Source organism: Centruroides sculpturatus, unplaced genomic scaffold, assembly GCF_000671375.1.
Source record: "Centruroides sculpturatus isolate CEXI.00-Female unplaced genomic scaffold, Cexi_2.0 scaffold927, whole genome shotgun sequence".
Taxonomy (NCBI): domain Eukaryota; kingdom Metazoa; phylum Arthropoda; class Arachnida; order Scorpiones; family Buthidae; genus Centruroides; species Centruroides sculpturatus.
The window spans coordinates 1,036-15,306 of NW_019385272.1; the positions used below are offsets into that span (position 1 = coordinate 1,036).

The 14,271-nt window shown below is 30.6% G+C and overlaps 2 protein-coding genes across 2 annotated transcripts; both read right to left on the reverse strand.

Annotated features, from left to right (window-relative positions):
- Nucleotides 1-3,200: 3,200 nt before the first annotated feature.
- On the reverse strand, nucleotides 3,201-8,720 carry LOC111636997 (alpha-L-iduronidase-like; the record flags this gene model as incomplete). The annotated part of the gene is made up of 3 exons (XM_023382401.1): nucleotides 8,667-8,720; nucleotides 8,443-8,583; nucleotides 3,201-3,398 (listed from the first exon to the last, which is right to left on the reverse strand). Coding segments are annotated over exons 2-3 (290 nt in total), but the record flags the coding sequence as incomplete, so codon positions are not given.
- A 3,716-nt stretch (nucleotides 8,721-12,436) lies between these two features.
- LOC111637005 (elongator complex protein 5-like) lies at nucleotides 12,437-13,597 on the reverse strand. Its single transcript, XM_023382409.1, has one exon. It carries the CDS (start codon nucleotides 13,461-13,463, stop codon nucleotides 12,645-12,647), a length of 819 nt encoding a protein of 272 aa, XP_023238177.1. The 5' UTR covers nucleotides 13,464-13,597; the 3' UTR covers nucleotides 12,437-12,644.
- Nucleotides 13,598-14,271: the final 674 nt, after the last annotated feature.

A 14,271-nucleotide genomic window follows, 5' to 3' on the forward strand; every position in this document is an offset into this window, starting at 1 on the left:
AAAACAAAACAACCAAATCTTACTCGAAATAGTATTCTTTATCGAGGAATAAGCGTATTTTGTACACCAGTTCTTTATCAATCCAAGAAAATATCTCTAATCCAAAATCTTTGTTCAAATCTTTGACAAAATCTAACTAAATAAAGCAAGCTGTACAAAACAAAATTTGTAAACATGTAGATAGTGACAATATCGGTATTGTTCGCCATCTTGAATACTGAACGCATGCACCAAAATGTAAGCGGATTGCTGCCATGCGGCGAAGATGCATTTGCAATGCCGCTTTTCTTTGCTGCGCTGCATGTGTGCATCTAGCTTAACTGTGTACCAAATTTCAAGATTCAACTCCTAACTGTGCTGAAATGCTTACGATGAAATGCTCATATACATGTGTGCCATCCATCGTAGGATAAATGTACTATGCCAGAAACCTTTGCGGGAGTATATTAAACAACTTCCAAAGTTTCATGGCAATCGGATAAATGGTGTAGTAATGCATGAAGGACAGACAGACAGACACCAGACAGACAGACAGCCAGACAGACACACATTCATTTTTATATATATATAGATAAGTGTGGAATTACTCTATAGTTCTTTAGCTCAAAATGTCCACAGATTTATCTACAATACAGTAATAGAGTGTTAATTATTCAAAATAATCTAAGCAGGACACTTTCAGATAACTAGCACTTGTTAGAGAAAGAATGAAAAGATAAGAATCTTAAATAAAATGAAAATATTAATTTTAATTCTAGTACAAAGTAAAGAAAAATTAAAGTATAAAAATTTAATAAGCCAACAACTACTGGATTATATCAGGCTATTATATTGTGACTATTTAAATTAATTACTAAATAATTTGTCACTAAAGGGATGCATTTGTACAGTAAGTGGCAGCTGCAGGTTCAAGTCCTGCTCTGGGCAGATTCTTTTCTTCCAGGATTTTCTAAATTATTTAATTTAATTATAATTATTAAATCTAATAAGAGATGCTGCCTAACATCTCTGTGAGAATACGGGAGTACAAGAGTGTTACTCATAACCCTTTTGATCTGTTGAATCATTTGGACTCACTCATAATGTCACTGGATGGTTTTAAAATATAGGAGGGTCTTAAATGAGAATGGAGAGAGAAGTCGGGATAAGTTCAGATCATAGACAAGTCCGTATAAATTGAATGAGTAGACAAGTGCATTAACAAAATAAATAGAATTTAATAGATATATAGATTGGGTAAAAACAATAAACTGAAACAAACTAAATTATCAACTAGCTAAGCTACAAACACCTCTAGAGAGAGAGTTTACAATTGGTTCAAATAATAATACCTCAGGTTACTCGATGTCTTCTGGATGCATGGAGTTACTTTCAGAGAGAGACTTGAGTTACCTTCAGAGAGGTTTGGGTTACTATATTGGATAGAGTTTGTTAGCTTCTATGCCAGGGTCCACCTTCTATATGGCAGAGTCATTCCTGGGTCATCTGTTTCCTTTATGGCAATTGCTTATTATTGTCATCTGCCAGCTATTATGACAGTTTTTTGTTGTCGCCAACTGCCCTGATAATACAATTTCTCTGCCTTTTATCCTAAATTCCTTTCCAATCAGGTTTTAGTATTTGTAACATCTGACTAGATACATTTCTGAAGCAAATGGACAGATGTTAGACGGAGATGTGTGATAACATCTTTCTCAAAGGAAGTTTTATTTCCCTTTTCCCACAAAGTGACAAAAATGTGTCATTTTCGACGTTAAAATGTTACTTGAATTTGTTGATGAATTGAATAAATTTTTAAATGATTAAATAAAAATAATTCTCTACTCAAGAATTCTCACATCTCCATCTAGTGACAAATTATTTAGTAATCAATTTAAAATAATCATGACATAATAACCTTATATAATTCAGTAGTTGTTGGCTTGTTACATATTTACATCAAGTTTGTAGATGGTTTACAAATTTAATACATACAAATGATTAGAAATAAAAAAAATGTCTAACTTATTAAAATCAAACATGAGTGAGGCTAAGACTCCACTACCGTAAAAGCTTTTAATCACGTGACTCTGATATCTTACACTGGAGCAAGCCGTAAAACCAGCGTAAAAGCAAGTTGAGCTATGTTCAACTTTCGATGCGAATACGGCCGTAAAGAGGTACCTTCCACCAATCAGAAGTCAGTGAAATCTAGGTCATCGCGACACGGAGCTAAAATGGCGAAAAACGAGCTTTTGTGTACGTTCCCTCGTAGGTACTCTAGAATAGATCCGGAAAGATTTATCGAAAACATCCGAAAGTATTCGTGTATCTACGACAAGAGGTAACCCGATTATAATAATGGATACCAAAGGAAATCCTTCAATTTAGAGGAGTATATAATAAAAAAGCTAAGCTTATAAGTGCTGTATATTATCTTAATAATACGATAATAAAAGTTAGTATATGAAAGTAAAGATATTATTTTTACTACAATTGTAATTATAGTACAGAAAAAACTCGTAGAATATAATCATTGTCTTTATATCGATACATCACGTATACAACTGTCTTTCGTTTCTACCAATTCACGTGCGAAGAAGTATTTACTTTCGACACTTGGGGCAGCACCGTTGCCGTAAAAACTTCGCGCTAGCCAGACCTCCACCATAATCTGAGCGCAAATGCAAATAGGTCACGTGATTAAAAGCTTTTACGGCGAGGGGTTTTTATGCCGTTTTTACGGTAGTGGAGTCCTAGCCTAATTCCTTGATATCTACAATATAGTGATAAAACTTTGAATTCAAAATAAAAAATATATAAGTAATAAATTAATAAAACAACAAGATAGTTCAATAGTGAGCCTACTGAAAATCATCAACAATTGTTATTACATAAAAACTTTGTAATTTCTAGAATTAGTACTTTCTCTAGTCAACTTCAATTTATTGATTTTTTGGAGAATAGATACTCTATTGCTCAATTGAATTTATTCATGTAATTTCAGAAATAGTTCAACATGTACATGAACTGACTGATGACATCTTTAACTGCAAAGGATAATAATTTTAAAATCAATTTAATAGTAAAAACTGTCAATTATTTTTAAATGAATTTTTTTCACATATTTTACATATATATTATTAGTTCATTATTTTAATTCTGATAATAAAACAAGATAATCAGATGATAAACAAGAAAATATCAACAAATTAATATACTTACTAATGTATCTTTTTGAAAGAATTTCAACGAAATTTCTCCACAAATAAACTTCTGTATTATTTTCAAAACTGTTATATATATTACTTGGATTGCCCATTAATTCAAATCCTGGTTTTAATTCATTTGATCTTAAGATATCAATTAACTGATCCAAATAATCAAATGAATATTCTAAATATTTGTAACTTGTTTTCCTATTTAAAAAAATATATACAATTTAATATTACATATTTGATTATTAAATTTCATGTTCTTATAACATATACTTCTATATAATATAAAATTAAATTGGATTATAATCAATGTTACATAAAAATATGATAATGATGTCATCATTTTATATAACAAAACTACTTTTTCAAAAACTCCAATAAAAAATGTTGTTAAAGATCATCATTATATTTTATAGAAGTTTTGGAATTTTAGTCATAATGACAAATTATGACTAAAATTAAGACTAAAGAAAATGTTAGTGGACTTGATTTGTCACATATCTTTCTTTGAATTCAAGAATAAAACTTATCTACAGGGACGGGGAGTACCGATGTCGTCGGTACTCTGCAAGTTGGTACTCCATGATCTAGAAAACAGTATCCTCCCTTCATTACAACAGGATATACTATTATACACAAGATATGTTGATGATATCTTTATTTTGTGGAAGGATAAATGCAGCACCAAGCATTTTATAGATCTAATAAACAGTAGCCTGTATGGTTTAACCTTGGAATTAGAGCAACAAAGTAGTACCAGTGTTAATTTCTTGGATCTGACTATAACATGCACAGAAGGGGAAATCCGAACCAATATATATCGTAAACCTACATCTCTTCCCAACGTTATCCCTAAGAATTCGGTGGATCAAGAGCATATCAAAATGGCAATGTTTCAATCTTGGGTAAGAAGAGCACATACCCATTGCACAAATGTTTGAGATACTGTTAAGGAATTACAGTATATCCAAAGAACAGCCTTACAGCACGACTACGGAAGAAAAAGAATAGAAGCTCTCATCAAGAAAGATCATAATCTTACATGTAGAAAAAAGGAAAACCACCAAAAAGAAAAAGTGGTCCTCAATTACCCTTCCTTAAACTGTTTGTTAAGAGGATTTCTAGAAATAGGAACTTACAAATAATTTATCGACATAATCCCACTATATACAGGTTATTAAGGAATGACAAAGGATGTTATGAACATAACTCCTTAACAGGAATATACTCAATACTGCTAAGAGACCATAGGTTCAACTCTAACTTAGTGTAAATAGGGGCAACATTGAGAAATTTGAAAAAAAGAATCAACGAGCATAAACTAGTGTCAGTGAACAAAACTGTTGACAGTACAGTCCTTGCCACTTATGCCAAACAACAAGACATCATGGTCTTCTGTGACCAGGCCTCTATCATATATAATAAATACGTACTGGAAGTAGAATAAGTTGAAAAATAAACTACACCAATATAACTCCAGCAAAATTTAATAAAATAAAAATGTTTTCAATCGTTTTTCAACAATCATCCTCAGTTACCAAAAAGACATTGCGGAGGTATGATGTTGTCCGCAATGTCTTTTGGATACTTTAAGTTTCGGTCCTCTTTATGCTCCTGCTCCATTACCTCAATCAGAGATACTCATTCCGGATATTGAGCTCATCATTAAGGATATGAATGGCACAGATCAAGATTTTATTCGATGGAAAACCAGATTCCAAACAGCGCAAGAGAAGAGCAATAACGTAAGCACAAGAAATTTTCACCTTGGATTGAAGAAATCACTCCAATGGTTACTACACAATAATGTGATACGAAGGTGGATAAATCAAAAGAGGTGGTACTACTAAAACGTTCTACTTACAACAAGAGGCTAAAAGAATATATTACAAGCACAGAGTGCCAATCTGCATACGTCAATTTCTTGGATACATTACAAAATAGAGTTAAAAGATTCACCTCCTCTGCTTTAGCACGGCGTTTGCACATGCAAAATTCCACAATTCTCACTCCAAGAACACCTAGATTATTTGCGTTTGCAAAAACGCATAAACCGGGTAACCAACTACGTCCAGTCATGGATAAATGTGGCTCCCCAACATTTTTGACTGAAAAGCAGTTAGTCAACTTCTTCCGTGCTAGAGACTGCCTACATTCGTTTTCTATTTCCAATTCACTACAGCTTGTACAGAGTCTCAGAAACATTGCTCTTACAGACAAGGAATGTATGACCGTATTCGACTACAAATCCTTGTACCCTTCGATAAAATTACCTCCTTGCTTCTGTGCTGTCAGAGATTTTTTATTTACCAATATAGAAAATGCTCAATATTATCATGCTCATATTCTGGAATTAGTGCATTTAATTTGTTATATTAATACATCGTTTTTTGAGTTTGAAGGAAATGTCTTCTTACAAGGAAGGGGCGTACCTATGGGTAGTCCTACATCTGCAATCCTTTGCGAATTGGTGTTGCGTCAACTTGAAAACACCATTCTACCCGAATTCCAACAGCAAATCATTTTGTATGCTAGATATATTGATGGCATTTTCATACTTTGGCGTGAAGAACCTAAACTACAATATTTTTTAAACAAGATCAATAATAACCCTTACGGTTTAACGTCGCAACTGGACCAAAAAAGTAACTACAGTGTTAACTTCACTTAATGGACATTTCCATTAAGTGCAAGCAAGGAGAGATCTGGACCGATATTTATTGTAAACCCTGCTTTCAACCCATTATCATCCCATACCAATCAGTCGATCCCAGGCATATCAAATTAGCAGTTTTCAGATTATGGATTAAACATGCTTATACGCATTGTACAAGTTTCTGAGATATGATAAGAGAGCTGAAGTACATTCTTAAGATAGCCCAACTTCACGGATATCCAAAAAAAGAGATAGAGGATCTTATTTCATCCTTCCAATCCACTGCACGGCATTCTCCCAGGATTGACCGTAATAAACAAATAGTGCTTAATTACATCCCATTTTTGAACAAGATACACAAATCTACTGCCAAGTCTAATAACTTTCACATTGTATACCGGCACAATCCCACTATTTTCAAACTTTTAAGAAATGATAAAAAGAAGGAGGATCGGAATTCAATAATGGGTATATATTTGGTGCCTTTACATGACCAACGATTCGATTCCAGGCTGGTTTACGTGGGAGCGACAATGCACGGTCTAAAGCAAAGGCTCAAGGAACACAAATATACAATCAATAGGAACCTGGATAACACTGTGTTGGCATCATACGCAAAACAACAAGATATTAACGTACAATGGGATCAACCGGCAATTATAAAAACGACAAATAATAGGCAAACGATCAAACATCTAGAGAGATTGGAAATCTATAAAGCGCACATGAAAACCGGTTGTATAAACCATAGAGACGCCAACTCATTATCTACTGCATAGAGATCCTTTTACAATTATTAATTTTCACTATTTATTTGGTTTATTTGTTAATTTTTCATTAATACATCCGCCAGGGCGCTTTCTGTTAATTTTTATTTTTTGTACTTATTTCGAACGCATTTTATGTCCCATATTTGATTTTCTATTTTGATAACTGAGGATGATCATTGAAAAACGATTGAAAACGTTTTTATTTTATTAAATTTTGCTGGAGTTATATCAGTGTAGTTTATTTTTCAGGCCTCTATCATAAAAGCTACTAGATCTAAGCATGCAGTAAAGTATCTGGAAAAATTGGAAATCCACAGGGCACAGAAGAGCATGCAATGCATTAACTATAGAGATGCCGATGGGATTTTGTCCGCTTGGAAATCTTTTCGTGACAAATTGGCTTAGTTCTATATAAAGGCTTAATTAAGCTTAAGATGATCCTTGATAGATTTATTTATTTATTATTTTAAACATACCAAATTTTTTCGTGTGTAATGCTTTTATTAATATTTATTATATATTTGTTTATTTGAAATTCGTTTGCGTAATTTTTCGAATTTCTCATTTGATTTTAGAGAAATAACTGATGATGGACGCTTAATGCGTTTGAAAATGTTCTTATGTTATTAAAGAATTATGATGGACTTTTGAATGGTTTTTTATTTTATTTTATTGAATTTAGTCTCCAGTAAGCAAGTATACTTTTATTTATTTATTTAATGAATAAGTTATATAAGGAAATAGTCCAGCAAAAGATGCAAAACTTACATACTTATGCAATCCCACTATGAAACAGTAAGGACACCACCAATCATCTACATCTACCAGGAGTATATAGTATCCTGGTAATAGACTTAAGATTTTAATGTAACCTACAGTACATTGGTTCCACCATCTGCTCCACAAAAAAGAGAATTGAAGAGCATGCCTACAATATTAATAACAAAAATACATAGCCCTGTCTTGTTACACATCCGAAGAAGATGTGCATGTGGATCTCCTGAACACCCTCATTGGATGGGCACAACAATGTTGTAACAGCCCAGGAGGAACTGGAAATTTTTCAGGCAGAAGCAAAAGAGAATTGTATAAACTTCAGGGAGGAAAAACATATTTTATATGCTTGGCAGACATTTTTTCTATAGTGTATATTTTTCAAATAAATAAATTGGTAGTCATAGCAATTTATTTATTACTATTTTTTTTTAACTTTCATAATAATGAAAATAGGTAAGAATTATTTTACTTTTTATTAAACCTTTTGTGGACCCCCTGACATTGTCCATGCACTCCAAACTAATTTTAATTTGCCATGGACCCCATCAGTGGTTCCAGGAACTCAGAGGTCCATAGGAATCACTTTGAGAAACATTGTTATAACTATTTTAATAATATGAATTGAATGGCTTAGTGGAAAAATGGCATATCTCAGATTAGGAAGGATTTGTTTTCAATTTATCAGTACTTTAAAATGAAACATTTTATTAATGTGAGTGTACAACCCATGGGACATGCAACTGAATCACAAAGTTTCTCCAAAGACAGACAGATAATGCACAAATCCAATTTTGTTAACAATTAATTTTTCGTAGTTTTGCAAGATATACTATTTTTCCAACATAATTGTAAAGCTAAAAAATTTAGCTTTACAATTATTTTGTTTGGCTTGCCATTTAAAAAGGTCAACACAATCCTGATTTAGAACAATTAAATTAATCTGTAATATTCTTAAAGCAAGTTAAATTCCATAAACTTATTTCAATAAAATTTAAACTACAAAAATATTTTTATATAATTAATGCAAATATTAAATATATACCTCACTTTAACTAAATCAAGAAGCCAATGGATTCGAACTTGTTCAATTCCATTGTGAGGAAGCGATCCAATTAAGGCAAAATTATGTTTCATTTGATCACTTAGAAGATACTTGTGAGCTTCTTGATGAGGATCTGGAGGACTAGCAATTTAAAAATAAAATAAAATTATCAACTGAAATGAAATAAATTAATTTAAACAATAATTAATACTTTCTTTACTCACCAAAGACCAGTATTTTTCCAAAAATGTTTTAAATTTCCATCTGATACAGATAAATCAATATTAATTGAATATTTTAATGGTTCTTGATTACTTTCTTTTAATTTGGAGAAATTAATTGAATTGTAACTTTTAACCTGTAGAAGTCATTCAAAATTAATTTTATATTTCAAAATAATACCTTTTAGAATTTATCCTTTTATATGTTTACTTATAACCTGTTACATCATAATTTTTTAATTTTATTTTAAACAAAGATTACACAAAATCTAGTTCTAAGTTAACATAAAGTTCATAAAATTATACTTTAAGAACTTTTAAGAAAATATTTTGTTTTTATATAAAATTGTATTTTAAGCTTCTAATTAGTTTTATCAAAAATAACTTAATTTATTTTAACGTGCTTTTCCTTAATCACTTTTCAAATTAAATACATTAAAACATAGTAAATCTCTAAAACTTGTTTTACAATTCTCTGCCTTTAAATTTTATATAAAGTTTCTATTATGAGTATATGAAATGCTGTCTTAGAGCTCATAGGTAATGATTAGATAGCCAAGTAGTCAAAGTGCAACCTATCACTCTGGGGAATTGAAGATCAAATCTGGATGGGTCAAAAAAACCCAGAAATTTTTTGCTGGTATGTCTGGATATATAAGGCCCCCTTCCTCACCACCCAACTGCCCTATTCTGAGCCTGGCTAAACCCATAAATTGGCTTGCTAAAAAAGTCCTCTTAGTGCTCACAGGAAAGAGTTAAAAAAAGTGCTTGTAGTAGAAAGTATTAAAAACTATGAAATATTACATTTAAACACTAAACTTAGTCATCTCTGTATATTATCATATGGTAGTATTGTATTTCCAAAACAATAATCTTAGTTTATGGCATTGAGAAATAAGACAGGATAGTTTGATAATTGTTCTTGGAAATCGATTAAAGTCATAAAAGCAGATCTACTGTAATTCTGTCAAAATATATTTACATTTCATGGATTAAATTTTATCTTTTGTATATCTACTTATTCCTAAAACTGCTTTTTCAAAGTTTACATTTCTCATTATTCCTAAAGCAAGGTTTACATTGATATATGAGCTACTACAAAGTAGATATGAACTGCCAGTTCACCTTCTTTTGGAAATTGTTCAACCAGCTTGTAAGGAGTTGAAAATATCTCAATTTTTGTTGAACTTCTGTTTGTTGGATCAATCAACTTTTCACAACTAGTACAATAGAGTATTGCAAACTCAGCTTAATGTGGACTGAGCAGGTGAAAAGTTTATTAAAAGTGCCTAGTTTTACAGTATAGCAATACCTTTACAATAATTAGTGAAATAATTGTAAAGGTATTATTTATACAAGTTTGTATACCTATATTAACTATGTAACAACAGTGGCTATTTCTATTTGTTAAATTTTAATAAAAAAAAATATTGGATATTCAGTGGCTGCTTTCGAGTTAGTGACATTTGTGTTGTGGTGTTTAGCAGTGATACCTTGGAAAGGGGATATATTCTTTGTTAGCATGTGGAATTGATGCTATTATGAAATGTCTCCAGTAAAAAAGATAACTTATTTGATCCTAGTGTTAAGTAATAAAGGAAAAAATTAAATTATAAGTATTTTTTTTAATGACATGATGAGTTTCATGGAATGTCAAGTTATCAAGAGTTGACTTTCCGGGACTTATTGTATTCCAAACATTTTTCAACCAATAACATTCTAAATCTGTTTGTGTCATGTAGTATGAAGTAAACATTTCACTTTGTTTTTCATTTCATTTGTTTGTATGACAGTGTAAACCTAGCTTAACATTTATTTCTATAAGGCATCATTAAAGTAACCTCAGTAAATACCATATAAAAAAATTTTTACATCTAAGTTTTGAAACACAATTATATAAATTTTTTATTTTATAGACAAAATAATAATTTTAAAATAAAATGTAGTCCCTTAGTTACATATGTAATCAACCAAAATAATTATGTTTATTTTGATTATGAAATGTCTTCAAATAAGTTATCATTTTTTACTGATCCTAGTGTTAAGTTATTTAACACTTAAATTAAACTGTAGTTTTGGATTGTTGAATTACTGGTAATGTTCCTTAGATGTAATATAAGACTAACTTATGTGGGTTTATCTGTAGATTTATTGAAACTAGAATTAAAGAACACCACATCTACAACATGAAGAATAAACACAAAACAGATCTTACCAGTTCACTTCCAAATAAAAAATAATACCATTCTGGCCCAAAGTTAAACTTATAAAAATAGTGTTTGACAAAACAAAGATAAAAATAGTGAAAACCATTGAAATATACAAACACATGTAAAGATGACTGCATTAATTATAAGAATAAGCTAAATCTACATGAAGTTTGGCAGGTTATGCTATTCTTATGCTTAAAAAAATTTAAAACAATTGTAGATGGATTATCAAATTCATTGACTTGCACTGATTTGAATGAATTTGATTGTAACAAATATAAGAAAGTTTAATTGAAAAATATCTTTCTTGTTCCAATACCCAGAGACCAAAAATGTTAATATTTTGGAGAAAAGAAAATGCTAAAAGTTGTGTTTGAGCATATTATTTGTTTATTTATATAATAATAGTTTTAATTTTATTCATTCTTTTGAATATGCACATAACTAACAGAGTCAAAAAATAAAACCTTTGCATAATCTGCCAATGTATACTGAATATATGGGAGCATCCATGCTCCATAAATGTATATACAGTATATAAAATTGCTGTAAATCCACCCCATTATATAACCTGCATGCCTGTTCAAAATAGCTTTTAAACACAGATAACCTACAAAAATATGGTAACTTAAATTTAATTCTATAAAATCCTACATATATAAATAATTCTTCAAGAATACAGTTGCATGTACATAATATCTATGATTACTAGGACCAGAATATCCAAGAATTCAATTGAAAAATCATATTGTTTTTGAGGCAATCTATGACAATCACTTGCCACTACTGTATCAGTGATGTTGCTGTTGATGCAAAAAAGAATTAAAAAATTGTGCATGCTTGTGTTTGCATAGCCTTAGACATTGTCCCTTTTTTCCCACTGTATCTTGAAATAAAATCATGTACTTCCAATTGTTATTACATTTTAATTTCCCAATCTCATATTATGTAAAATGACAGTTTAATCAAAATCAGCTGATCAAATATTGAGAATGAACTCAATTCTATAAGCCACATAGAAGAGGCCTTGCTAACACACTGTCTCAATAAAGATTGTGTAAGTTATAACTCATGACTTTTTATGTGATTACAATAAGTGGAATCTACTTTGTTAGCCTCAATATTGTACCAAAAGGACAATATCCAAGACTACTATCACAAGCAAGCAACATGATATGTGGTCGAACTGTCAAAAGCAACCAGATATGGTGCCCTATTTTTATATAATAAATCATTGCCATTGAAAATCACATACAATTTGATTTTATTTTTGTATACATTGAAACATTAGGATTCATAGCTTTTATTTTCTTAATCCACAAATATATTTGGATAGTTTTGTAAAATAACATATCATTGCAGCCTGATTTATTGTTATGCAATCATACCTTTTTAATAATTACTACTATTAATAGAATTACTTCTAAATATGATTTAAATTATTATAAAGTTTTCATCAATTGATTAAATTTTGCCATCTGAGAAATTATTTTTCAAAGAGAATAATTCAAATCAACTTATACAAAATTTATTACTATTTTATAACTTTTACATAATCAAAAAATATTGCAGTTTTTAAGTTCATTCATCATAATTCTTGATCATAAAAATTAATATACATCATAAATATCAAAACAAAATGTTTATGTAGTTATTCTGTATTATCAGAATAACAATTTTTCAATAAATTCTGTAAAAGATATTCCTTTCAATTTTAATTCAAATATTTAGTCTTTTCTTAATCAGCAAACTTTTCAATTATATTCACAAATCAAATATCCAAGTCATCATCAGGATCTTCAAAATCTTCATCCTCTGGTTCAAAATATATATTACTACTTCCTTCTTTAACTTTTGTGTAAGGAAGAACAAGATTTTCTCGTGCATTTTTTTCACTTTCTTTTAATTGAAGATTAAAAGTTAAATTAGCGGTCGGATCTATTTCTTCGGCAATTTCTTTCGACTCAATCGTCATCTTTACACAATGAATGTCACAGATATTAATTATGTAATATTCTTCAACTTCTTTAATAATCTTGGTTGATTTTTTATGAATCGTCAATGCCGTAAAAGGCAAACGCTCGGAAAGCCTTACAATCGAAGTAGCTAAATGTTCAAATAAATCAATTACTTCTTCACTATGAACACTCACATGAAAACATATAATTTGCTCCATTTGGATACTCTGATTCCTTTTCAGCATATCTAATGATTTATAAATATCTGAAGCTGAATTATGAAGCAAAACATAGGATAGAGAATCAATTATTAATATAGTAGGCTCATCACTCTTTAAATTATCAATATATTTGCATAACTCATAACCATATAAATCATTGTCATTCTGTAAATTATCCCAAGATAAAGGGTCTGCATAGCAATTGTGAATCTTTATATTGGAAGTGTTTTCACCAATATCATCTAAATACGTTTCTGGAGGATTTTCGAAACAGAAAAAATGAACAAGTTTTCCTGTTTGTAATCTTGATTTTAAAGTACATTTTAAAAGTGCAAGACAACTATGTGAAAAATAATCCTCTAATAATAGTATTTGGGATTTTTCTACGCCGTAAATTAAATTTTGTAACATTTTCAATGACCAAAATTAACTATAAAATGAAAATTATTAATACAATATGATTATAATTATTGATATTTATGTACCTTTATCAAAATAATTATAATGTAACACAAGTATTTCAACCACATGCTGCCACCATATTTTGTTTCGGATTCCACCTGGCGGAAATAATTTTATTTTATTCATTAAAATTCTTAACATTTTTATTTAATTATTTTATTTATTTAAATTTTCTCATTTATTTTAAATAATAATAATAAAAGCTTATTATTGTTCAAAACGATTCGATCTAGTTTTCACCTTCCATCTATGGTGGAAAGTGAAAACTGTAGAGCTAAGACTTCGGCCAGGCCCACAATGGGCAGCTGGGTGATAAGAAACGGAATCCTAAATATCCGGACGGACCACCCCTTCAAAAAATTTCTGAGGTTTTCCGATTTGTCCGACCGGATTCTCAGAGCGGTAATCTGTCACCGTAGCCTCTCGGCTCAATAAATATGTAATATCACTTATAGCAAGCCCATTATGGGTTCGGCCTGGGCCACAATGCGGAGGCCGGGTGTTGAGGGACGGAACCCGACTTATTCGAACGGACCACCCTCCGAAAAATTCCTGGGGATTTTTCAAACCGTTCGAATTCGATTCCGGATCCAACAAAGCGGCAGGCTGCCATCTTGACCGCTCGGCCATTCGCCCGTCAATTTTTATGTTTTAAGACATATGCTCAACATTCATGTAGCACGCTTTTTCGTTTACGTTAGAAAAAACTTTAAATTTGTGTAAAAACATTGAAAATACTCTTTGTAATTTAAAATAT